Here is a 26692-nt window from a genome sequence, read left to right on the forward strand (position 1 = left end):
TGAGACCGGATGCCATGATCTTCATTTTCTGAATGTTGAGCTTTAAGCCAGCTCTTTTGTTCTCCTCTTTCACTTTCATCAAGAGGCTTTTTAGTTCCTCTTCACTTTCTGCCATAAGGGTGGTGTCATCTGCATGTCTGAGGTTATTGGTATTTCTCCCAGCAATCTTGATTCCAGCTTGTGTTTCTTCCAGTCTAGCGTTTCTCATGATGTACTCTGCATATAAATTAAATAAGCAGGGTGACAATATACAGCCTTGATGTACTCCTTTTCATATTTGGAACCAGTCTGTTGTTCCATGTCCAGTTCTAACTGTTACTTCCTGGCCTGCATACTGATTTCTCAAGAGGCAGGTCAAGTGATCTGGTATTCCCATCTCTCTCAGAATTTTCCAGTTTATTGTGATCCACACAGTCAAAGGCTTTGGCATAGTCAATAAAGCAGGAATAGACAGGTTACCACAAATTTAATGACTTAAAACAACACACATTTAGTACTCAATGTTTTTGTAGTTCAAGAATCTCAAGCATGGCTTAACTAGGTCCCCTGATCAGGAACTCACATAGCTGCAAACTGTGTGTTGTCTGGGAAGGCAGTCATCATGATAATTCTGTTTAACATTCATCACCAGACATAGTTACAAAATTTTTTTCTTGTGATAAAAACTTTTAGGATCTACTCTCAGCAACTATCAAACATGTAAGCTAAAATAAAGAAAAAAAACTCTGTGTGAACGAAATGTCCATTTATGATGTGGAAGTCCTGAAAATTTTCTTGGTGAAAATTATTTTTGAAGCATTTCAGAAAGAGGAAATCCTATGCCCTCTTAGTAAAAATACTTTATCAATTCATACATCATTTGAAAGATGTTGCTTAACAAACTCAAAATACCAGTGTCTTTTGACGTATTGTTATTGTTGTTGTTGTTTAATTGCTCAGTCATGTCCAACTCTTTGCAACCCCATGAACTATATATAGCCTGCAAAGCTCCTCTGTCCATGGGATTTCCCAGGCAAGAATACTGGAGTGGGTTGCCATTTCCTTCTGCAGGGGTTCTTCCCAATCCAGGTATCAAACCTGGGTCTCTAAAGTGCATTCGTTACCACTGTGCCACTCTTGACTTATGTCCATGACTTATCTTCCTTATTTCCTTCCCATGCCAATGGCCATTTCAGTCCTCTGGCAGGCCAACTTGGACCTATCTCATCCAGGATGGTCTAAGTGTGAATAGCATTTTATACATACTTTGAAGCCCATGCAACATTTTTACCTTAATATTATTCAAATTAGAAAAAGACAAGTGGTGAACTTTTGTTCATAGAAATGTGAAATACAATATTCACTTCAAATTCTTCATGAATCTTTACATATTTAAAAGTAGGGAAGAATATTTTATACAGTAATTCACTGAATTTAAAATAAAGTTAATGGTTGAAGAGCTGAGTTTGTAATTTGCGTGTCCAGACTTACAGTTGGATTATATTTGGCATGAATGAATATGGTGTTTCCATTTTGAATTTTCTGGAAACAGTCAAGTATGGATTGCTAATAATGCAATTGATGAGCTTTGTTGTGTTTGTAGAAATGTTTTCTTATAATGAACAAAAGTAAGTAAAGTTAAAGAACAAATAGTGAAATATTCTTTAGGTCTTTGTTTTCCAATGTTAATGAATTAATATAGCATTTGATAAAATGCAAAGGAAATCATTATGTAATCATATGAAATCATTATGTAATCATATGTAATCATTATGAAATCATTAATGTAATTTGATTTTTCTAAATATTTTCTTGAATAATTTGTAACAGTAGGTACAACAGCCTTATGCAAGAGTATAATTAAGATAAACTATAAAAATAGATTTAATTGAACTATGCTTTGTGTATTTTTCATTATCCTTAGTACATCATTAGCCTTGATTATTTTTTGTTTTTGTTGTTCAGTCGCTGTCATGTCCAACTCTTTGTAACCCTGTGAACTGCAGCACACCAGGCTTCTCTGTCCATTATTATCTCCCTGAGTTGCAAACTCATGTCCATTGAGTCAGTGATGCCATCCAACCATCTTATCCTCTGTCACCGCCTTCTCTTTTTGCCCTCAATTTTTCCTGGCATCAGAGTATTTTCCGATGAGTCAGTTCTTCACATCAGGTGCCCAAAGTATGGGAGCTTCAGCTTCAGCATCTGTCTTCCAATGAGTATATTCATATTAATATAGATCATATATTTATATAGACAATCTTTCTTCTTCAGCCCAATTAATTATATGACTAAACTAAGCAGTATATCTTTGTTCTGTAATAATTTTATTATGAATAATAAATTATTGATTTAAAGACTACTATTCATAAGATAGATGTTCATTGATGAAAATTTTCTTTTTCCTTGATGCTTAAATGTAGCACATGATAGTGAGGAAATGAAACAAGTATTGCTATTTTGCCCACAGTCAGTGCTGTAATTATAACATCATGATATTTTCATGTTATTTAACAATGGAAATGAAAACATTTTTATAATACCTTAAATATCAGAGCATTTAATATAACATATGGATAAACATATTAAAGTAAAATAGATTTAAACTGCAAATTTAAATTCAAATGTGAGGATGTTTCCTTAGTATGCTAATGTTTATTTTATGTACAGCTTAATTTTTTTATTTTTTCATTTCAATTTATTGAGGTATAATGGGCTTACAACATTATAAGATATTTAAGGTGTACATCATGGTGATTTATGAATACATTGTGTTGTGGTTGCTTATAGATTTCCCTTTAAGACTTCCTTAACCATGTTTATGCTTATATGTTATAAAATTACTGTAACTTTTGATGATCTCTTTTACTAAAGCTCCTATGTTCTTTACAGTAATTATTGGCCTCTCTTCTCTGCCATACTGTGAACTAAAGAGCAAAACCAGTGTACTTTCATGCTTCTGAGGAAAAATTTTAGCAATGTTTCTAGATGGAATAGAAACAGAGAGGGAAATAAGTTTATGTTGTTAAAAATGTGTGAAAGTTAAAACCAATAGTATCACTTATCAAGGACCACTTAGATTTAAGCATTTCAGTTAAAAACTAATTTTGCCTCTTAGGCTTATCAAATTTTTTATTGACATTCTGCTTTTTAAATTTGAGCTAATGTGTTTTATTTTTATGGAAGTGTTTTTGTTTGTTCTGTCTATATTCATAAAATATCAAAGTATAACCATAGAAATGGTAAATAAAAATATCTAGATTTACATTCTTATAAATTATATAAATTAAATTCATACTCATGGCATCCAAATTAGGATACAAGCAACTACTGTAAAATAAACAAATGTTTTCCTTTAGGTCTTTTTATTTTCTAACTTGCTTTTCTTTCACAAACTTTTAATATTTCTATTAAAAGTTACTTTATTGTATACATGAAAATCAGTAGCAGTCAACACAGCAGGATCAACAAGAAGAAAAGTCACTTTTGAAAATTTGCTATGTATTAGAAGTGGTTTCTATATACACTGAACCTTGAACAATATGCATTTGAACTTCATGGGTTCATTTAAATGGAGATTTTTTTCAATAGTAAATATATAATGCTACACAATCCACAGTTGGTTGAATCCAGGGATATGAAACTGAGACACAGAGAAACCTTGTATAGAAAGGGCTGAGTATAAGTTTATGAGGATTTTCAACTGCACAGAGTGTCAGCACCTCAACCCCCAGGTTGTGGAAGGGTCAACTGTCTATCAAATCTCATTTTTCACAGTATTTTCATGGCTATGTATTACTCCCATTTTATCAAAGACACTGATTTGTAAAGTATATTTAGGAAGTGTCAAATTCATTAGCGTGAAACTGTATTTTACAAAATTAAATAATTATTGTGGATATAGTTATAAGTTCCTATTACAGATCCTTTACTACAAAATTTTAGAATGTACTCTGTCACTAAAAATCAAATGGCACTAAGAACCCAACTACTTATCTTTAAGACAATGTCATTTTTCAAAATGAAAACATAATCAGTTTTTTTAAGTAGTCACATATTAATTAATAGATTCTGAAATTCTACTTTTTAGCTATACCTTTACAAGGTATAACAATTCTGTTTGCAGTTTCTAAGCATATGGCTACACCATATTCTATATAGTACAGACTTATTTTTATGAACTGTATTTACATGGTAATTTTTTTCCATTTTTAATTTAAATATATTTTTAAAAATTTTACAGTGTTGTGTTGGTTTCTGCCATACAACAGTTTTAAGCTTAAAAAGAAATAAGAGCAGTGCCATGAGCACTTTACTACACCTTCTATGCTCTGCTATCATCTAGCATAAATATTGATATAAAACTTGGTCTTGAAAATATGCCTTTACACTAAAGAAATCTCATCAATCATCTTTTGGGATCCCAGACTGACCATGTTTTAAAATTGATATGGATATATTGACCACATTAGAAATATTCAGTATATGTATCCGTTTTATGAAATATTTAACAAGTGATGAATTGCAACTTGTGAGTGATTCAACCATGAAAAATAAAGCCAAGTCTTAGATTAAGAATCTGTTTTTATTTTTATTTTTGGACAAATTCCATAGGAAAATCCTTTAAATATGACCAGCTATTTTTAAATTCTCATTTTATAATTTCTAAAATGACTTAACACTATATATATCACACACATATATAAAGTAATTGAATAAATAGTGGCTAATAACTTTTCTTCATCTTCTGCTCTTTCTGAGTCTAATCTAATGTCTTATTGTAGAATCAGTCCTGGCGAATCTTTAAATGCTAATGTCTAAGAAATCAACTTTTGTTGAGACTGAAAGTCATGCCTAATACCTGCTCTATGTCATATAGTGACTGCTAGTCTTCACTGATCCAGTTATGTTCAGTTTGGATCATCAATTAATCTCTAAGAACAGAAACACTGAGCCAAGAGGCTTGTGGCAGAAAAGCTCCACAAGCGGGGCCACAGAGAGCTAGTATTTTATTTATCTCTCACCCTTGGCCACCCTTTGTAAAAACATGCAGTTAATTTGTTTTGGTTTTGTTTTGAGGCTAAATCTTCAGAACACTTGGTCTGGTGTACTAGCAGGTCTCGGGATGAGAGTGGGGAGTGGGGCACTAGGGGAAACAAAGGGAGAGTAGGAGAGGGGAAAGGAGAGGAAGGATGAAAGGGAGGGAGGAGGAAGGAAGAACAGGAAAGAGTAAATTCATTTGGAAATATCATCTGACCTGGAAATAAACAGTATTTTACCAAAATACAGCCCTACTAGATAAATGAAGAAGCAGTCCATAATTCAGCTACTGCTTGTTGAATGTTTGAATTGTGTTGATGCTAACTAGAGGGATTCTTTTTGAGGAGTTAAGTAGGAAAGTACAGGATTTGGAAGAGACCTGGCTTTTAATTTTAGAGATTTTGAAAGAGTTGGAAATGGTACTTCAATCACTGAATGAAATGTTTAATTAATTGTGTCTTCAATAAAGGAGAATTCTGCTTTCTTTTAGTGCTTTCATTTTAAAATCTTCTTGACATTTGTAACAAAAATATATGTGGAGCTGTATACACTAGCTGTTTTTTAGCTTACTCTTTTAAAATAAACTTAAAATGTCAACAGTTTATTTGATTCAATTAGATCTCTCATAATAATCATCACTTCTCAGCCTTTTGGCTAAAATCAAGTATAGTGTGTGGATTTCTCATAATAATCATTTTCCATCTTTCATCTGCATCGCTAATTATAGAGAAATCTATTCTGTTGAATAAGGAACAGTTTACCAAGTTGTTCATCAGTAAAGAATGCTTTTATTATCCTTGTATTAAGTGCCATATTAATGCACAAACAATATCAGTTAGTTTCTGAATTAAGGCTGAAATGTGAATAATAATTCGTAAGTTATGATCATATTTTCACTTTATCAGTTGCAGTCATTTATGTCTTCTCAGTTTATGATAGCCATTACTTCCTTTTTGTAAGTTAAATGTTCATCAATTTCATAAATGACTTTTTTGCTCTGAAATTATTTACACTGGGAACATCGTCATATAAAATTCTTACAACATATATGATCAAAATGGACAAAACTTTATTATATTATTGAATATGGCTGAAATAAAAAATAAAAATTATTTGTTAATGTCAGATTAATCATTATAGATCCTACCAAGATCTCAGATAATTCTTTGCTATCAACTACTATGAAATCATAATATTGTTCTTTTGGTTATCAGTGTCCAGTTCCAATATTCATTTGGGGTTAACTTCTACATATCAGAACCCATTTTTTCTGCACCTTATCACTTGTGATAACTGTTGTCTTTTCTTAACTTATTGCTAATAATTTGCTAACTTTTCAATACAGGTAACGGATTAGGAATTAGAATTGTGGGTGGTAAAGAAATCCCTGGATATAGCGGAGAAATTGGAGCCTATATTGCCAAGATTCTTCCTGGGGGAAGTGCCGAACAGACAGGGAAACTTGTGGAAGGTAAGAATAAGGATTTCAGAGTAAATTAAAATGAATGTGCTCATATTAAACGTATCTTAATTTGATCTGAAAGTTTTCTCTTCTTTTACTGTCTAGGAAAACCTCTCCTTGTGGTTAAAGGTGACATTGTGGTATAGTAAAGGAAGATATGTCCACCACTGTATTCATTTTATTTTCAATTGCATTGTCCTTTTGCCTTTTGCATTGTGGAGTATCTTGTTTAAGAAACAGTAATTAGTCAAGATTTTTTTACTGACAGGGACAATATACTTTTAAAAAAATACTTTGATTAAAGGGACTAGTGATTCATAAACACCAAAAAAAATCATATTGAAATCAGTGCCATAAAAACATCAGATGATTTGGTACCTGCTAAAGTCAGGTCAACAAACTGTGGATGACCCACAGGCCAAATCCATCTGCTGCTTGCTTCTGTAAGCATCGTTTTATTGGAACACAGCAAGGATTGTTAATTTACATGTTGAACATGAGTATTTCCCACTGCACAAACAGTACTGCGTTCACAGCAAACTATATGATTTGCAAAGCCTAAATATATTCTCTCTGACCCTTTAGAGAAAAAAAAATTGTCAAATCCTATGTTAGGTACTATTCTATTCAACTTATTACATCATAAGTATTAAAATAATGAACTTTACAGGTGTATATACTGGGCCATAAAATGATCTTACTTTCAATTTCAGTAAAATGTTGCCTTGAGTCTCAAGATGATGTGGTCATTTACATTTTCAAAGATCCAACATAGGGATAGCTTACAAGATTTCCATGATACTGTTTGTCTTGAATATTTTTATCATAAAGCAATAGTTTTACAGTAAATCATTTTTTTGTTTTTATCCTAAATTAGATGCTTATTTAGAAAGTGTTTAGCTGTCACTTCATAGTTTAATGTTGCCTGTTATTGTTTAAAACTTAATCATGTTAAAATTATTCACTGCCATGGTCTTAAATATACTGGAACCTACCAAAAAGTCCCTGGATATTCTGACAGACTATTAGAATAAACACAGACTTGAGGCAGTATTTATTTATCACAGTGTTCTGCTGAAGCCAGCTTGACCAACCCACTGCGAGAAGCTTTGCGCATCTCTTCCCAGCTTCCTTTTGAGTGTCATCATGTTGTTAGCTTGAATTGGCCATGATGAGGGTATTTAAACATGAAAATAGACAAATGCTATAAATCAGACCTTTCTGTTCATTTAGTTGCTTGTTGATTTTCAGAAAGCTAGTTTGCCAGGATATTGCCAAATATATAACTGAAAGCATATTATTAAAAATATTCTAATTATATTCATACAACAGGAAAAATTGGGAGGGCTAGCTAAATGAAAGAGAAGACTATATGAATCAAAACATAACCATTATGAACAAACACTGGATCTGCTTGAATTTTCAATGACTATAATCCTGTCATGCCTAATACTACTCTCTTGGCATTACAGTCTATGTAAGATACAAAGATTGAGGCCCATTTGTAAGTATGGGCATGATATGTTACTTTCAGATAGCGTACTTCAGAAAGAAATGAATATGCTATTTTTCTTTTAGAATAAAATATGCAGCTTAGTAACTGTGCCTAATATAGTTTGACAAAGATACTTGGATAATTTAAAGATAAAACTTCATAACCTTATTTGTCTTTACAACATGAAAATCACCAAATGCTACAAATCAGGATGATTTTTAAGCACAGTTTCAATGAAGTACTCTATGATGAAGTGACTCCTTTGTATTTGGTAGCTTATGTGGCTATTTTGAAATTCATGCACCTAAATTAAAAATAGATGTAATGCAAACTCATTCAAGAAAGAAGACTGAAATGAGCCTAAAGTTACATTTGTGATTTTATAAACTCGGAGACTCCCATTAAAGTCCTCATCTTTTTCTGGAACTGAGAGTTTTGCAGGTTGTTTCATTTGTTTAAGTGGGAACTCATTAAAAGCTATGTGCATATGACTTGGGATTCCCTAGTGGCTCAGAAAAGAATCTGCCTGCAAGGCAAGAGACCTGGGTTTGATCCCTGCATCAGGAAGATCCCCTGTGACTTAATATTTTACTTTTATTAATTGTATTATATATTAATTCTCCTAAAGTTTTGCCAAGGTGCCAAGTCAGGCCTTTCTGAGTATAAATTATCGGATTAGAGTTCAGTTTTTGCATAACTCATAACCATAATTTGCTACTTATGATTTCCAGATTTACTTTATTTTCTTATAAAATATTAATACAGTTCTTGGTAGTATTTCTATTAGATTCATGATGATATTGGATTGGCAAAAAAGTTTGTGTTTTTCCATTAGATGTTATGGGAAAACAAATGAACTTTCTGGCCAAACTAATATCTTAACTGTCAAAATAGATACTGTATTTGAAACATTAAATATTTTGAGGAATGATTTTGACATATGAAGGGATTCCCTGGTGGCTCAGATGGTAAAGAATCTGCCTGCAATGTAGGAGAGTTGGCTTCAGTCAGGGTTGGGAAGATCCCCTGGAGAAGGGAATGGCTACCCCCTCCAGTATTCTTATCTGGAGAATTCCGTGGACATAGGAGCCCTAGCAGGCTATAGTCTATGGGGTCGCAAAGAGTCTGACATGACTGATGACTACACTTTCCCTTCTGACATAGGATAAGTCATTTACTTTCTCCTATCCAAAGCTATACCTGTGTTCTCTGCCACCAGGCTAAACTGATAAAGATTCAATGGGTTTTTTTTTGTGTGTGTGTGTGTGTTTTTTTTTTTTTAGTCACAAATGAACTGATTAGAAGGCTATCAGTTCAAGTTAGTATCTATAGACTTACTTTGTTGGACCAGTATATTTTCTGATGTTATTATGTGTGCAGGTGCTCAGTGCCATCTGATTCTTTATGACCCCATGGACTGCAGCCCACCAGCTAGAGTGGGTTGGCATTTCCCTCTCCAGGGAATTTTTCCAATCCAGGGATTCAACCTGCATCTCTTGCGTCTTCTGCACTGGCAGGCAAATTCTTTACTACCAGCACCACCTGGGATGCCCCTATAATTTGTTTTGTCTGCAATTATTGTTTCATTCATATGTGATATCCTTAGGGAACTGAGCCTCAAGCTGGAATAGATGATCAAAAAATTTCAGAGCAGTAGATTCATTGAAACAGTACTCTGATTTTCATGCCTGATGTGAAATATTATAATAATACCAATTCTCTATCACTGGAGTTTTGGATTTTTTTATTTTAAAAATTGTGTTCATGAATGTTAATTTTTAAAAATTTACTTATTGAAAATATTGAATTTGGTTAACTTGCCACAGTTTGAAGTTAATTCTTTCCTAAGAATATTGTATGTGTATATGTGTGTGTGAGTATGTGTGCATAAATGGATGGAATGTTTTTTGTGTTTATGTAATTTAGTTTCTCCATTTTTATGATGAATTCCAGGTGGACATAGGAATTGATTTGATCTCTTCCTGATATGTCTTTCTTTTACATTCTGTATACAGAAGTATATAGACAGTCTTTATAACTCAAAATTGTCTTCCAGTTGATTTAAAATGTGAATGACAATTGGTTGACTATAGAATTTTTAGACTGTACTTTTTACCACTCTAAAATACAAAGCTACTGTTCACAGTTTAACTGTCTACTGTTTTCTCTAAACTTGGTCATTTTTCCTATCATAAGTTTTTTAGACTTTTCATGGTTTGACATGTTAATGACACTCAGTGGCATGGACTCTGTGTTGATTTTTCAAATCTCCTCTACTTTATTCTCTGAACTTATACATTTAAAACATACTGATGGATGATATAGATCTCTTAATGTTCATATTCTGAAAGTACCCACTTATGTAACTAAGTTATTAAATGGAAGAGAAAAAAGTAACCCTAGTATATTTTCTGAATCACTACTCTGTTTATTTCTTTGAAAAAAAGATTTTGATTCAACCTCATTTAAAAAATCTTTCTGAACAAGGTTGTCTATCATGTTAAATAATGTAAGAGAATTTTATAGAATCCTGAGAATTAGCAATAGTTTTATTGCAAAATACCTAGGCTATATTCAAGAAATTAGTTTTAAAACACTCCTAATATTACCTTGTGTGCCTTAAAATGTAAAAAAAAAAAAAGTGCAATAGAAAATATTCCTTTAATTTAAATTTCCTGAACCAATATTTTAGTCTACAGTAGTTTTCTGAAAGAACTCAGGCAGTCAGATACTTGAAGGATCCTAATCATTCAAAATCTTAAAATTTATCTCCCAGAAACATTTAGTAAACATTCTTAACAACTACTAGACAAAGAATGATCTTTTTCTGCCTATTATCCTATTTTTTTGCACATAAGTTCAGTCTATGTTCTGTTGAGAAAATGAAGACAAAAGATCTGGCAGATTAAATTACAAATCTAATTAAGTTTCTAGAGTGCCAGATTTGTTATTTGCTTTAAGATTAAAATGTTAACAGTTTTAGATCAACAATGTTGGAGCCGTGAAATGCTCACCAGTATTGGGTTTTAGATAGTGTGTAGTTTTCTAATTTTGGCATTTTTTTTTAATTGGAGGATAAATGCTTTACAATATGCTGGTTTCTGCAGTAAAACTATGAGAATGAGTCATAATTCAGGCACACCCAGGCACACACACACACACACACATTTATCCCCTCCCTGTTGAGCTGCCCTCCTTGGTCCTTCCTACCCCTCTCCCCCTCCTTCCTCACCCCTCCAGGCTATCACAAGACACTAGGCTGGGCTCCACGTGTTATATAGCAGCTTCCCACTAGTTATCTGTTTTACATACAATAGAGTATATATGTCAATGCCACTTTCTCTGTTTCTCTACCCTCTCCTTTCCCTGGGCTTCCCTTGTGGCTCAGCTGGTAAAGAATCCACCTGCAATGCTGCAAACCTGGGTTCAATCCCTGGGTTGGGAAGATCCCCTGGAGAAGGGAAAGGCTACCTGCTGTGTCCACAATTTCGTTCTCTTCATCTGCATCTCCATTCTTTCCCTGCATATAGGTTCATGATATTGTTTCTTTTTTTAATTAATTTGAGCACTTAAAAGTATACTAAATATATGGGCTTTGAAAGTATATTTATAACTTGCCACTTCCATTTTATATCTCTGTCCTTAGGCAAGTGATTATAAACCTTTTGTATATTAAATAACAACACAAAGTTCCATATAATCAACACTATAATTAACAGCCTCAAAGAATTAGAGGCTTCTTCAGTAATAAACTTTCTTTTCTGCAGGCTATTTTACCTATTGAAACCTACATATCATTGCAGTTTTAGGAAGTTTTGAACTCATGCCATGATTTAAAAATAACATTTTCTTTAAAAATAACTCTTAGAGAATAGCAAGGAAAAATAAGAAAGCCTTCTTAAGTGAACAATGCAAAAAGTAGAGGGAAACGATAGAATGGGAAAGCCTAGAGATCTCTTCAAGAAAATTGGCGATACCAAGGGAACATTTCATGCAAAGATGAGCACAATAAAGGACAGACATGGCAAGGACCTAGCAGAAACAAAAGAGATTAAGAGAGGTAGCAATAACACACAGAACTATACCAGAAAGTTCTTAATGACCCAGATAACTGTGATGGTGTGGTCACTCACCTAGAGCCAGACATCTGGAGTGTGAAGTCAAGTGGGTCTTAGGAAGCATCACTACGAATAAAGCTAGCAGAGGTGATGGAATTCCAGTTGAGCTACTTCATATCCTGAAAGATGATGCTGTTAATGTGCTACACTCAATATGCCAGTAAATTTGGAATACTCAGCAATAGCCGCAGGACTTTAAAAGTTCAGTTTTCATTCCAATCCCAAGGAAAGGCAATGCCAAAGAATGTTCAAACTACCATGCAATTGGACTTATTCCATATGCTAGCAAAGTAATGCTCAAACTCTTTCAAGCTAGGCTTTGCTTCAATAGTACATGAACTAAGAACTTCCAGATGTACAAGCTGGATTTAGAAAAGGCAGAGGAACCAGAGATCAACTTGCATTATCTGCTGGATCATAGGAAAAACAAGAAAATTCCAAAAAATGTCTACTTTTGCTATATTAACTATGCTAAAGCCTTTGACTGTGTAGATAACAACAAACTGTGGAAAATTCTAAAAGAGATGGGAATACCAGACCACCTTACCTGCCTCTTAAGAAACCTGTATGCAGGTCAAGCAACAGTTAGAACCAGACATGTAACAATGGACTGATTCCAGATTGGGAAAGGAGTACCTCAAGGCTGTATATTGTCACACTGCTTGTTTGACTTCTGTGCAGAATACATCATGTTCCAGATTGGGAAAGGAGTACATCAAGGCTGCATATTGTCACACTACTTGTTTGACTTCTGTGCAGAATGCAAGACTCACAAGCTGGAATCAAGCTTGGGAGAAATGCCATCAACCTCAGATAATCAGATGATACTACTCTAATGACAGAAAGCAAAGAGGAACTAAAGAGCCTCTTGATGAGGGTGAAAGAGGAGACTGAAAAAGCTGGCTTAAAACTCAGTGTTTAAAAAACTAAAATCTTGATTCCTATAACATCATGGCAAATAGATGGGAAAACAGTGGAAACAGTGACAGATTTAATTTTCTTGGGCTCCAGAATCACTACAGATTGTGACTACAGCCACTAAATTAAAAGACACTTGCTCCTTGGACAAAACGCTATGACAAACATAGCGTATTAAAAAAGCAGAGACATCACTTTGCTGACAAAGGTCCAGATAGTCAAAGCTATGGTTTTTCCAGTGGTCACGTATGGATGTGAGAGTTGGACGTAAAGAAGGTAGAGCACCGAAGAATTAATGCTTTCTAACTGTGGTGCTGGAGAACACTATTGATAGTCCCTTGGACAGCAAGGAAATCAGACCAGTCAATCGTAAAGGAAATCAACCATGAATATTCATTGGGTGGAATGATACTGAAGCTGAAGCCCTAATAATTTGGCCTTCTGATGCAAAATGCCAACTGATTGGAAAAGAACCTGATGCAGAGAAAGACTGAGGGTGAAAGGAGAAGGGGCAACAGAGGATGAGATAGTTTGATGATATCACCAACTCAATGGACGTGAGCTGGAGCAAACTCCAGGAGATGGTGAAGGACAGGGAAACCTGATGTGCTGCTGGTCATAGGGTCACAAAGAGTCAGACATGAATTAGCAACTGAACAATAAAAACAACTTTATGTCTTCTTCACAGATCAAAGTTCCAACCATCTCCAAATATGAGGAGTCTATAACACAATTGTCAGTATTTTATGAACAGGCACAGACTATGTTCATTTTTTATCTGATAAAGACCAAGTTCAGTTCTTTGTGTTCAATACCATTTGTGCCTCTTATCTCTTTTGTCCTTTGACATGGAGTTCTTTTTCCTTCATAACCAGTGCTCAACACAGGTGCCTCATAAAATATTTCAAGCAATATATGTAGAAATGAGTAATGAAGAATTCCTTTTTAATTACAAAATTTATGTGTAGCAAAAAAGAAAAAAAGATATTGAGTGGGCCAAAATGTTCATCCAGGTTTTTCCATAAGATGTTACAGAAAATGAACATTTTGACCAACCCAGTACGTGTATTTAAACTCTTACTACTGGTAAAGAATCATGTACATTTAGAATAGCATCTATATTTGTTAACACAACTTTTGATTATCTTTTATTTAAGAAAGGAAGTTCAAAATAGATGTCTTTTATTTAAGAAGGGAAGTTCAAAATAGATAGTTTCCTCTGGGCCCATGTTCTTATAACCGTGGACTTAGGTGCTCATAAATTTATATATGTTTGCTCTCTTTTTTTTTTTTCTCTTAGTTTTTCTTTGCTCTGAATTTAAATTCAGGTCCCTGGAGTGGGAGTGGATAATTGGATGGTTCCTGATGGAGAAAAACCTCTCCCAATCTGGAAAATACAGCACCCTTTCCCTCTGGTGGGCTTTTCTCCAGTCCAGAATCTCCCAATTATCATGTTGGCCCTCTGAGGGAGAGAGGGTAAAGGGCACAAAACAGATGAGTTTAAAATTCGAAGTTAAAATCTTAACTCAAAATAACAAGTCCTACGTGGAAGTGTTTGCTGCCTGACACATCTGTTTCTGATTTATTTGCACTTTATTTATTTGCAGGAGCTTTCAATCCTGGAAAATTTTACTGAAGCAACTCAATGGTTGCATTTCTGTCTTACATGGTGAAAACAGAAAGTCAGAGTTTGATGTTTACTAATTCATTGAAAATGGATGTGATTTTCCTTAGTCTGAGCCTCCTCCACAATCAGGAAAATTGCTTTAATAGATTTGCCTTTTAAGATTCCTCATGTAGTGGGGTGCACAGCTCAACATCCCATAGCTTCTGTCTGTCTTTCCTCATGGGAATGGGGTAGGGGAGCTTCTTCACATTCTGGTTTGATGTATGCAATATAACACTTAATTGGGTACCAGCCTGCAATTTTTGTTGCAAATGTTTGAGCACACAAAAAAAGCTATAGAGAGTAGTATGGTAAACACCCATGTATTCATCAGACTGTTTTAAGTCTCAATGTTTTGCCTATTTGCTTCATATTTTTAGGAGCAATAAGTATCCATAAATCAATGAAAGCCTCCTGTAGTCATCTCTCCTTTTCTAAACCTCTTACTAACCCAAAATATATCACCAGACAGTATGAGAATACCCTTCACTTGCTTTAATTTATTTGTATGTATGCATTCATAAAGTGTATAAAGATTCATTTTGCTTGTTTATGAAATTTTTATAGAAATGATAGCTTACTGTACATGAATTTTTACCACATTTTTTAGTCCCAGCATTTATGAGATTTATATAAAGTGGTATGTGTAGCTGTAGTTGTTTATTTTAACTGCAGGGCAGAATTTTTAAGGAAAGAAAAATTCATTTTTATTATTTTTAAAAAGAATTTTATTGGGTGTAGTTAATTTGCAATGTTGTGTTCATTTCAGGTATACAACAAAGTGAATCTCTTATACATTATCTACTCTTGTTTAGATTCTTTTCATATAAAGGTCATTACAGAGTACTGAGTAGAGTTCCCTGTGCTACACAGTAGGTCCTTATTAGTTACATATGTTATATATATAGCAGTATGTATGTGTCAGTCCCAATCTTCCAGTTTATTCACCCCCCCCCACCCTCTGATAGCCATAAGTTTATTATCTACATCAGTAAGTCTATTTCTGTTTTGTAGATAACTTCATTTGTAGTACAGGGCAGAATTCTTGCTTACAATATGGCTCAACAATGTTTAGATATTCTCTGGTTATTTATATTACATATGAGGTTTTGATTTTTTGTATATATTTCAAACAGTGCTGTAATTGATTTTCTGAAATGCTTTCCTTTTCCTTTTGTACCTATGCAGAAGTTTCTTCTACAGGTTCATTTTCTGGGTGATAATAACTCATACTGATAAATAATGTAAGAGAATATTACGTGATTTCTTCAACTGTAGTTGATTTTTCCAAATTGTTCTCCAAAGCATCATACCATTTTTACATTCATCTTTAGTAAATTAGGGTTCTTATTCCTTTATATTCTTGTTCCTCTTACTCTGAATTTTCTTTTTCAAATATAATATAAAATGATAGCCCATTGTGTTCTTCATTTGCTTGCCTTCAGTAATATTGAATGTGATAGTATTTTATTAATCTTATTAGCTTTTGGGTTTTCCTCATCTGTGATTTGCTTGTTTCTTTGGCTTATTCTTTATTGAATTGTTTGTGTATTTTTAATTGAATTTCAGAGAATCTTTATATATTCTGGTTATAAACATTTGTCAAATAGGTAGCTGAGTATGTGGCTTGTTTCTTTTGTTTCTTTAGTGTCTGTCTTCTTTTTAAGTTGAAACTGAAACATAGTCGGCTTATCATTTTGTTTCTCTTTAGTAATATAAACATTCTGTATTATTTGGGAAATTCTCCTTGCTTCGAAGTCCTCAAATATTAGCCTGTATTTTTTTCTAAAACTTTTAAAATCTCACTTTTTATATAATGCCCTTATAGATGTAGAGTTCAGTTGTTTTTAATCTAACTGTGGTGTGTGAAATTTTAGTTTTCTCCCCCATCAGTATGGATAATCAGTTGCCTGTGCTCAATTTATTAAATAGTGTAGCATTGTTCCACTGATCTACAATACCCCATCTGTCGTATATTGATTTTTTTATACATGTGTGGGTCTTTTATAAGATCTTTGTTCTGTGAGATATTAGTCTCTTTGTCTATCCCTACATCAGTGTCACAGTGTTTTAATTATGATGCCTTTATTTTAAGTCCTGACATATGGTAGGTAATCTACCATATTGCTATTTAAAATCGACTTGGGGCAGTTCTTGAACTTTGATCTTGCATATACATTCTAGAACTGGCTTGTTAGTTTCCAGGATGATCTCTGTTGAAATTTGACAGTAATTATATTGAAGGTATAAATTAATGTAGAAAAAAATTTTATCCTGAGTCTTATGTATATGAATTTTCCACGGGTTCTCAATGTGGGACCTTTGCTCTTCTTAGAGATTTAATCATTGTGTTTTGAATCTACAATAAATTAAGTTAGGACATTTAAAGGAATTACTATATAGCAATTGTTAAACTTATTGAAAAGTTGTATCATATTATATTAACCTATTACAATATTGTGTCTCCAGAAAAAGAGTAAAAAATACAAATAAAAATTTGTTTAGGAAGTATAATGGAATAGACCTAATCCTTTATATGCATGTTGTTGGTTCTGAGTTTTATTTAATCACTGGACTTCTGATCTTATTCTCCAGATGATTTTTCCCATAGTATCGTGTATTATAACATCATAATTGTGAAATATATTACCTGTGTAATACTTTTCATATTTCAACAGTTTTCATAAGAGAACAGTAAATCTATGAGAACGGAACATCTTTTAGCCATTGAACCAAAAGCAGTTATTTGTTTATATTGATAGATTGTCCAACTAAAAATTAATTGAAGTATTTTGAAGCTAAATTGTATCTTTATTATTGATAATAAAATCATATTCATTTGGCGAATGCTGTTTGAAGTTAAGATAGGAATATATGTTAAGTAGGAAGATAGTGTTAAGTTCTAAATGTAGCTTCAAGAAACTTCTTAATGAATCAGTAGAGATATAGACTAGGAGAGCAAAAATTTAAAGCCAATAATATTCAATGTTTGCTTATGGATTTAACCAGAGATATATGGAAAATTAGCTTCTGCAGGCCACTAGGCCTGTAAAGAAATGAGTTTATCTCAGTTTGTTCATATGCTATTCTGTGAGGAAATGTACCTGTGGCATAAATTCTAATTCATGGATATTTCCAAATTCCCAGTTTCTAGTTGTCTCAGTGAAGGGGATTTGATTCATCTGGCTATCTCCTTTTAAAGGTGAATCGGCGTGGTTTTCTGGCAAAAAAAAAAAAATGTTGTTGGGTGTATGTTTGAGAATTAGTAATTGGAATGGAGATGATGTTAGCTGTTTTTGGCATGTGGTTTTGATTTTAGAAGTTGGCCTCTGGAATTCCCTGTACTGAAGAAGTCTATGGTAGGAGAACTTATTTCAGTAGAGGACGCACTCCTGTGTGACTAAAAGGAGAATGCGCCAAGGCAAGAAAGTCTCTATTTCTGCTTATGCTTTTTTGGCGTATGTTACAGATGGCATGGCAGTGATCAAGGTTGGAGAACAAGAGACACACCACACAGATGAGTGAGCTTCCTTGTACTTGTTCCAGGGGGATTACCAGGTACGGATTGGTCATTAGCATGAGACTTCTCAGAATTCCTACAAGATAGTGTGTCAGGTACACACGGCACAAGATCACATTTCTTGTTGATTCAAAGGTTTTTCTCAAAAAAATTTTAAAATTAGGAAACTATCTTCTGGGAAGAACAAACATAAATTGTGGATACCTGGATGGTAGGTTATAATATAGTATTTTTCAGATGCAGTGATATCATACTTACATAATAATGATTAGCTCTATTGACTAGATAAAGAAAGGCATTTCTCTTCTTTATCCATTTATTTGGAAATTAATCAGAAGGAATTGTGTTTGAGTCAATACTTCTGATACGGACAACAAGAAAATGAAATAATTGCTCCTTTTCATATTTTTTGGTATGTACAATACTCTATATCCTAATTTGGTTGATTTATCAATAAGAGTGGTATGCCTTGAAATACATATGTATGTTCAAGTGACACTGTTTAACCATGAACAATTGTCTCTGTTCTTAAATTTCTGGATTTGTCTAATCAGTATATCATAATTGGTTACATTTTCTGTATGTTTGAACTTGGAGTGGTTATTTTGGAAGTAAGGATGCTGAACTCTGCTTAATACCTATACCACATCTTCAGACAGCCAATGCTTTAACATCTTCATTACATAAAGAGAATGTTTTTAGAGCCAAAGACATCAGGATTTAGATTGAGCTCTAGCACTTACTGCTTGGAAAATTTGTTTAACTTTTAATACCTTGGTATTCTCAGTTGGGAAATTGGCATAATAATAGTGTCTGCCATATTGTTATCAGCAAAATATAATATATCAGAAACATTTAATATAGTGTTTGTCACAGTTTCACAGAAGTAGTGGTACTTATTTTGAAAATCTTTGATGGTAAGAGGAGCCTGTGCTATTAAACTTGAACTCGATCCCCTCTGTCTGTATGTGCATAGATAATTGACCATATTCAAGTCTGAGCTCTGAACTGCAAGGATTTAGGATACTCCTAATAGACAAAGCACAGACTTGAAGTCAGAACACTGAATTAATACCATCTTCATGTTGCTAGGCAAGTTGCTTATGTTCTTTGAATCTCCTTTTATCTCATCTGTATGGGTTGATATTTCAACTAGGAGGCTTCACGACCTAACTCTAAATAACTAGTCTAGCTGAAGAAGCTGTTTTGTTGAAGGCAGACAAAAATCTTTTCATAGATGACAGTTAATCATACAAAGTTCAGGCTTCCTATAAGAGGGAGCATTGAGCTGCTAGAGGTATCTGCCATAATGGAAAATCATTTTAGGTATCCAGTCTGAATAATTTTTTAAAAATTTAATGCCTGAAGTGATTAAGTCATGTCTCATGTAAATATCGGAGAAGGTAGTGACAACCCACTCCAGTACCCTTGCCTGGAAAATCCCATGGACAAAGGAGCCTGGTAGGCTGGTCACGAAGAGTCGGACACGACTGAGTGACTTCACTTTCACTTTTAACTTTCTTGCATTGGAGAAGGAAATGGCAACCCACTCCAGTGTTCTTGCCTGGAGAATCCCAGGGACAGTGGAGCCTGGTGGGCTGCTGTCTATGGGATTGCACAGAGTTGGACACGACTGAAGCAACTTAGTAGCAGCAGCAGCATGTATATATATTAATCCCTGGGTTGGAAAGATCCCCTGGAGAAGAAAATGGCAACCCACTCCAGTACTCTTGCCTGGAAAATTTCATGGGCTGAGAGGTTCCTCAGAGCTTGGTAGGCTACAGTCCATGGGGTCGCAAAGAGTCGGACACGACTGAGAGACTTGCTTTTATTCCCTAGTCTTTACTAGATCCCATTACTGTCAGATCAGAGAAGGCAATGGCACCCCACTCCAGTACTCTTGCCTGGAAAATTCCATGGACAGAGGAGCCCGGTGGGCTGCATTCCATGGGGTCGCTAAGAGTCAGACACAACTGAGCAACTTCACTTTCACTTTTCACTTTCATGCACTGGAGAAGGAAATGGCAACCCACTCCAGTGTTCTTGCCTGGAGAATCCCAGGGAAGGGGGAGCCTGGTGGGCTGCCGTCTCTGGGGTCACACAGAGTTAGACACGGCTGAAGCGACTTAATAGTAACAGTAACAATTACTGTCAGATATGGTGCTTGAGTTTTCTAAGTTTTAGCATATATGTATATGTGTGTATAAATTTAATATATAATTATGTGTGTGTGTTTTAAATATATGCTCTGCAGAGCAACCTCTCTTGGTCCTATGAGATGTAAATGAAGAAAATATAGACCATACATTTTAGTAGGTGAGCCTGAAAGCAACAAACCTATTCATAAGTATCACATAATAAGTGGTAATAAGTGCTGAGGAGAAAAAGATAACCAGGAAGGTGCATACACCATAGGGTGGGGTTGCAGTTTCAGATGGAATGGTCAGGGAAGTGTTCACTAAGAAGGCAAAAACTGAGGAAAGCCCCCAAGGAGAGGAAGGAGTCAGCTTACAGTTATTGGTCTTATGGGCAGAGGAAAGAAAAGGGAAAAGGCTCAGAGCAAGAGCTTACCTGGTATGTGCCAGGAACGGTAAGACCACATTGAGCTCAGCATGGCTGGCACAGGGTGAGGATGTGAGAGAAGAGAGCAGGAGTCGTGGGCAGGAAAGTAATGGTGGTAACAGAGCAACAGAAGCAGCAGGGGTAGAATCTTGTAGGTCAGTGTAAGGACTTCAGCTTCTATTAATGTCAAATGAGAAGGCACTGGGCCGACACAAGCTGAATGACGTTTAAATAAAATCATTCTGACTGCTATAAGGATAATAGTTTGAAGGAGTAAAGACTAGGAAAGAGAGCAGTTAAGAAGCTACAGAAATAATCCAGGCATGAAGCGTGGCTGTTCAGACCAAAGATGGGAACAGAGGATTTGGGGATAAATGATGCTATATCATGTATCCATAAATACTAATACAACATGTATATTAAATTTCAACTCAGTGAAAATGACCTCAATATATTTATTCATTTGTTCCTATACATAGTATTCAAATTTCACAAGCCTAAAGGTAATATAAGCCAAAGGTTTTTTTTTAAGTTTTTTAAAAAATTTAAATCCCTACATAATGTAAGAAACCTACAGAGCATTTAACATTCAAGTCTTAATCTTATTTTAATTAATATAATAAGTATACATTCTTTAATAGACATCATACAACTGTAAATGTTTATTTGTGTAGTTCTACAGGTGGCATTTCAAATGTTTTTTAGTCCTATCACTTTCGAATTGTATCTCACTAAGCACAGTTTTTAATGTTTATGATAAAAACTCATTCTGTAATGCATTTTTATATATGAACATTATGTGTCTGTCAATATCTACTTAGGTGTTGGAGAGGAACAAAAATGAATAAAATCTCTCTGTCTTTTATTGAACTTAAATAGTTTATATTAATGAATTCTTAAAAAATGGATTTAAATACTATACTTGAATAACTGATTCTCAGCAATTCCATGTTTTCCTCATGAAAGTATTTTCTGATGATTATGTTAAATGTAAAAATGTATAGTCTTATCTTCTGCTGCAATTTTGAATTCATATCTTCTTCAGCAGTCTCCCCATTTCCAGTCTGTCTCTGCCTTCTTTCATTCATTCAGTAAACCTATGTACAGATGTAGAAATTCACAGGACAGCAGCGGAGACAGTTACACGGATGCATAATGTAAAATAAAGTGTTTTGAGTGTAGCAGTAGAAATATGTACAAGAGAAAACATGAAAGAGACTGACATTAACATCCAAACTGCAGACAGTTATTGAAATGAGAATTTTATTAAGGCAAATTTTTCTCATGTCTTCTATTAGCCTGAGTTTAATGTAATTTACCAGGCCTTTCATAACTTATGCCAATCCATTAAAATTTATTTTTATACATCACCTCTCTCATTTCTCAGCTTAAGACTGGAGCTGTAATCTTGTTTACTTTTATGAGCATGTGTTCATGATGCCCCTACTTCTAAGTAGGAGGAATCATGTTAGAAATCATGATTAATGGTATGATCCAGCATCTCTCTAGTCCTGTCTTTGACACATACAGTACTTTTATCATAAATAAGTACATTTATTCATATTGATTATGCACATAAATCAATGGTTATTAGCTATAAAAATAGCCAACATGTTATAAGTAGATATTCTGTATGTTTTAAACAAAAATGGTACTAATATTCTTGGGCTTAGATGAAGAATCAGGAGTCTTGCCTTTTGAACTACTGCTGCTGCTGCTAAGTTGCTCCAGTCGTGTCTGACCCTATGTGACCCCATAGACAGCAGCTCACCAGGCTCCGCTGTCCCTGGGATTCTCCAGGCAAGAACACTGGAGTGGGTTGCCATTTCCTTCTCCAATGCATGAAAGTGAAAAGTGAAAGTGAAGTCACTCAGTCCATGGAATTTTCCAGGCAAGAGTGCTGGAGTGGGATGCCATCGCCTTCTCCGTTTGAACAACTACTCAATGTAATTTCTAAAGATCTGTAAAAATAGGGGTAGTTACATTTATCCTACGTATTTTACTGAATAGCTGTAAAGTTTAAATGAGGATAAGTGGTCAAAATAACTTAAAAAAAAAATCCTGTGTTGGTGTGATTAAGTGAAATAGGTCTAATTTTATTCTTTTTAATCAAAAAAGACTTCTTTATTCCTTTTAAACAAAAAAGTTTTATTTAACTTATCTAAAATATATTGCCATTAAATTTATCTAAAATATATTACCACTATCATATTTGCTTCTGACTTAGGGGAAGTAACTTCGCTATGTGAATTTTAAAGAGCTAGAGGGAAATAATTGAGTTTTGTTCTCTATCATTTGGCAGATACTGCTGTTAAAGTGTTGTCTTCTTAGACAACTTTGGTTCATTAGTGGAAAATTCAATTATTGAAATACGTTTTATATACTAATTATATATATTAAAGTTACATTCTGTTTACTAAAAGTGATTGAGAACTTTTTGAATAAAATTCTACCATTGAATGTTATGTATTTAACATCCATCAAGCCAAAGTGAATTATTTGCTAACTCTTCTTCATGATGTAAATAATAAAATATTGGCATTTCTTATGAAGTAACACATAATTCATTTTCTTTTTTTAAAGTTTCTCTCAGGGTAATAAAATTGTTATTATTGTTTGAAATGACTCCTCTGTTTTATTTCTATCCTTTAACTCTTTAAATGATGAAAGAACTTATGTAATTTAAAGTTCACTTTTTAGGTTTTGATTATCTCATTCATAATAATTATATAGTATCTTTGGCTCAAAATAAGCAAAATATGAAATCAACATTTGTATGCACAAAAATTGATCATGTGATAATATTTCTAGTGATGAGTACTTAGGTTATGATTTTTTTAATTCCTTCTGTTTAAAAAAAAGTATTTTTTTATACTCTATAATAAGTATATTGGAATCTCTTTTGCTCTTAAATTTTGGTTAGGGGATTTCATTTTCTAACTTTAATTTTCAAAATATAATTTTCTTTCTGTCTGATTTTGCACATGATTTAAAGTTATAACTTAGAAATCAAAGTTCTGCATATTTTATCTATCAATGTTATGAAATAGAATTTGTATCTAATACATATAAGTATTCTTGGTGGAAATGATTTTTTTGCCACTGGTTTAAATATTTCTTGTGTTTATTAGGAAACAGTTTTCCAAATATAAATTGATGATATCTTGTGTTAAACTCTATTCTCTGAGTAGTGGGATATATTTAAATAACTTTGTAAATGGAATAATGCATGAATACCAAAAAAGATTAAGAACTAAAGTTAAAGTTTCACTAGGGATACTTAAAGCAGAGGAGGCACCAGTTAAGACAAGCATCTCTCATGTGCAAGTGTGTGACTTAACCTAGCTTCTATATCCATTTAACCCAACTCTGTGTCTCTGTATAATCATGCTTGCATTTTGGATTAATCTGTTACTGTTAGCTGGTCATGGTATTTGATAATATTAATCTGTTCATGCCATTTAATTAGAAAGTAAATAGAAAACATCTACTCTGAGTATTTTGACAAAATAAATTGGAAAATTAAATGGAAAAAAGTTTTTGAATTTATGAACTGCAACGTGATTTAAATGAGATGTTAGTATCATGTACCTATCATTGGATATCTCCATATGTTATATTATGTTGGAGGGATATATCAAACTTCAGTACCCATAAACTCTTTCCTGCCTTATTCCACCACATTCTATTTAAGTCTATTTGAAGTAACAGATCTAATTCTAAACACCTTAAACTGTAGCCACAGAGTAACTTTGGCATCAATACCAGACCTTCCAGGAAATACTGAGCTGGAATAATAGATTATGTTAGTAGTCATAGTGATTAGAAACAGCATCCTATAATGATAAGCTTCTTCAAGTTGAACCCACAAATCATGGCTAAATACATTTCCCTTTTTGCCTTAATTCTGTCTAACAAGCATGAGTTTGCAACACCATCCTGGTGTATAATAAGCACATTACATTTTCTGTAAATCAAATGTAATCAATTCCAATCTTTCTTTCATCTACTGTTGAAACATTGAATCACATTTATTATTATTTGATGTTTCTTTCCCCATAAGCGCTGGAGAAATTCCCAGTGAGGGTCTTACACATTCTAGAACAATGAAGGCTGGATCCCTGTACATTGACCTGCACCACAGAGAGAGTGGTGATCTAGCCAGCCCACCTCATTGGGTGGCCAAATTTTCATGAGAGTAATTGTCTAATCTGAGCCACCAAATCTAAGGTCAGCATTTAAGGCACCACATAGAAATTTCTCTTTGAAGTAATGCCATCTTCCCTGGATAATATAAACAAATAGAATGCTGCTCCCCACTGCCTTTGCGATCTCCAACCACCATTGTTAGGGGAGATCTTCTCTTTACAGCTCTTTACCTCCCATTCTTTTTATTCATCCTACATTCTTTTTTTTTCCCCTTTTTAAAATTGCACTTACTACTTTTAACATGAGGCCTAACCTCTTCAAGGTTTTTAACATAACATTTAGATAACAATACAATATTGATATCTAAAGGCACAATGTTATATCTCAGATATCTAAAGCTTATTTGTCTTGCAAAGCTGAACTTTCATACAAGTTAATTAGAAATTCCCCATTTCCATTCTATTCTCTGCTCCTATGAGTTTGACTGTTTTAGATACATCATCCAGATGGAATCATGCAATATTTGTCCTCCTGTGACTGGATATAATTCATTTAGCATGATATTGTCAAGATTTATCCATGCCTCATATTACAAATTTCCTGAATTCGGGAGCAATAAAAGCCGAACAGTACTCTTTAGTATTTATAAACCATGTTTTTCTTTATTGATTTATCTGTTAATGGATATTTAGGTTATTTCCACATTTGAGCTATTGTGTATAGCACTGCAGAGAATGTGGGAATGCTGATATCTCTTTAAGATCATCATTTCAATTCTTTTGAATAAATCCCAGCAGTAGGATTGCTAAATCATGTGGTAATGCTGTTTTCAACTTTTAGGAAACTTCATACTGTTTGCCATAGTGCCTCCCCCTTTTTGCAATGTAGCCATCAGAATATACTAGTTCCAATTCCTTCACTTCCTTACCAACACTTAGCGTCTTTTGTGGGGGTTTTTGTTTTGTTTTGTTTTATAATAGCCATCCTAGCAATGTAAGATGATATCTCATTGTGGTGTTGATTTGCATTTCCCTAATAATCAGTGATATTGACCAAACCTTCCTACATTATTTTCCCTTTCAGCCAGACTTAGCATAGTTTCCTATAATTGTGCCTGTAGAAATGTAATATTGGTTCCTTTTCTGGGAGTGGAGTGGAGAAAAAGGATGATAAAGCCAGTCAGCTTTTTTTCCCTTCCTAATGTTCATCGTTTCCCCACCATAAAATGATGCATCCCACAATTTGTTTGTTCAATAAAATCTTCAATTTTTGCATGTCCATACCTTCAAATAATACTGTCATATAGATAAACAATTTCTGTTGATACATTATCTGTCTTTATTGTAATTAAAAATAATATTATATATAATATATGTGTTCTTTGTGCCCAGTTTTACATATTTGAAAATTGTTCATATTCAGATGGGCTATGACATAGTTTTAGTTAGCATACCTTGAATGAGTTTTCTTATTTACTGATACTAGCATTGGCCTGAGAGACAGTTAAACAGAGTTCCTATTTGCATTGCTGCTGCTGCTGCTAAGTCGCTTCAGTCATGTCCGACTTGGTGCGACCCCATAGATGGCAGCCCACCAGGCTCCCCCATCCCTGTGATTCTCCAGGCAAGAACACTGGAGTGGGTTGCCATTTCCTTCTCCAATGCATGAAAGTGAAAAGTGAAAATGAAGTCACTCAGTCGTGTCCGACTCCTAGCGACCCCATGGACTGCAGCCTACCAGGCTCCTCCGTCCATGGGATTTTCCAGCAAGAGTACTGGAGTGG

General features: G+C 34.0%; 1 protein-coding gene across 1 annotated transcript in view; it reads left to right on the top strand.

Annotated features, from left to right (window-relative positions):
* PCLO (piccolo presynaptic cytomatrix protein) overlaps window positions 1-26692 on the top strand; it is a 371908-nt gene that overhangs the window by 259410 nt on the left and 85806 nt on the right. Inside the window, exon 10 of the mRNA XM_069586655.1 lies at window positions 6365-6490. Coding sequence (XP_069442756.1) covers window positions 6365-6490 — 126 coding nt within the window. The remainder of the gene's footprint in view (window positions 1-6364; window positions 6491-26692) is intronic.

The sequence above is a fragment of the Ovis canadensis genome, chromosome 4 (genome assembly GCF_042477335.2).
Source record: "Ovis canadensis isolate MfBH-ARS-UI-01 breed Bighorn chromosome 4, ARS-UI_OviCan_v2, whole genome shotgun sequence".
Lineage (NCBI taxonomy): Eukaryota > Metazoa > Chordata > Mammalia > Artiodactyla > Bovidae > Ovis > Ovis canadensis.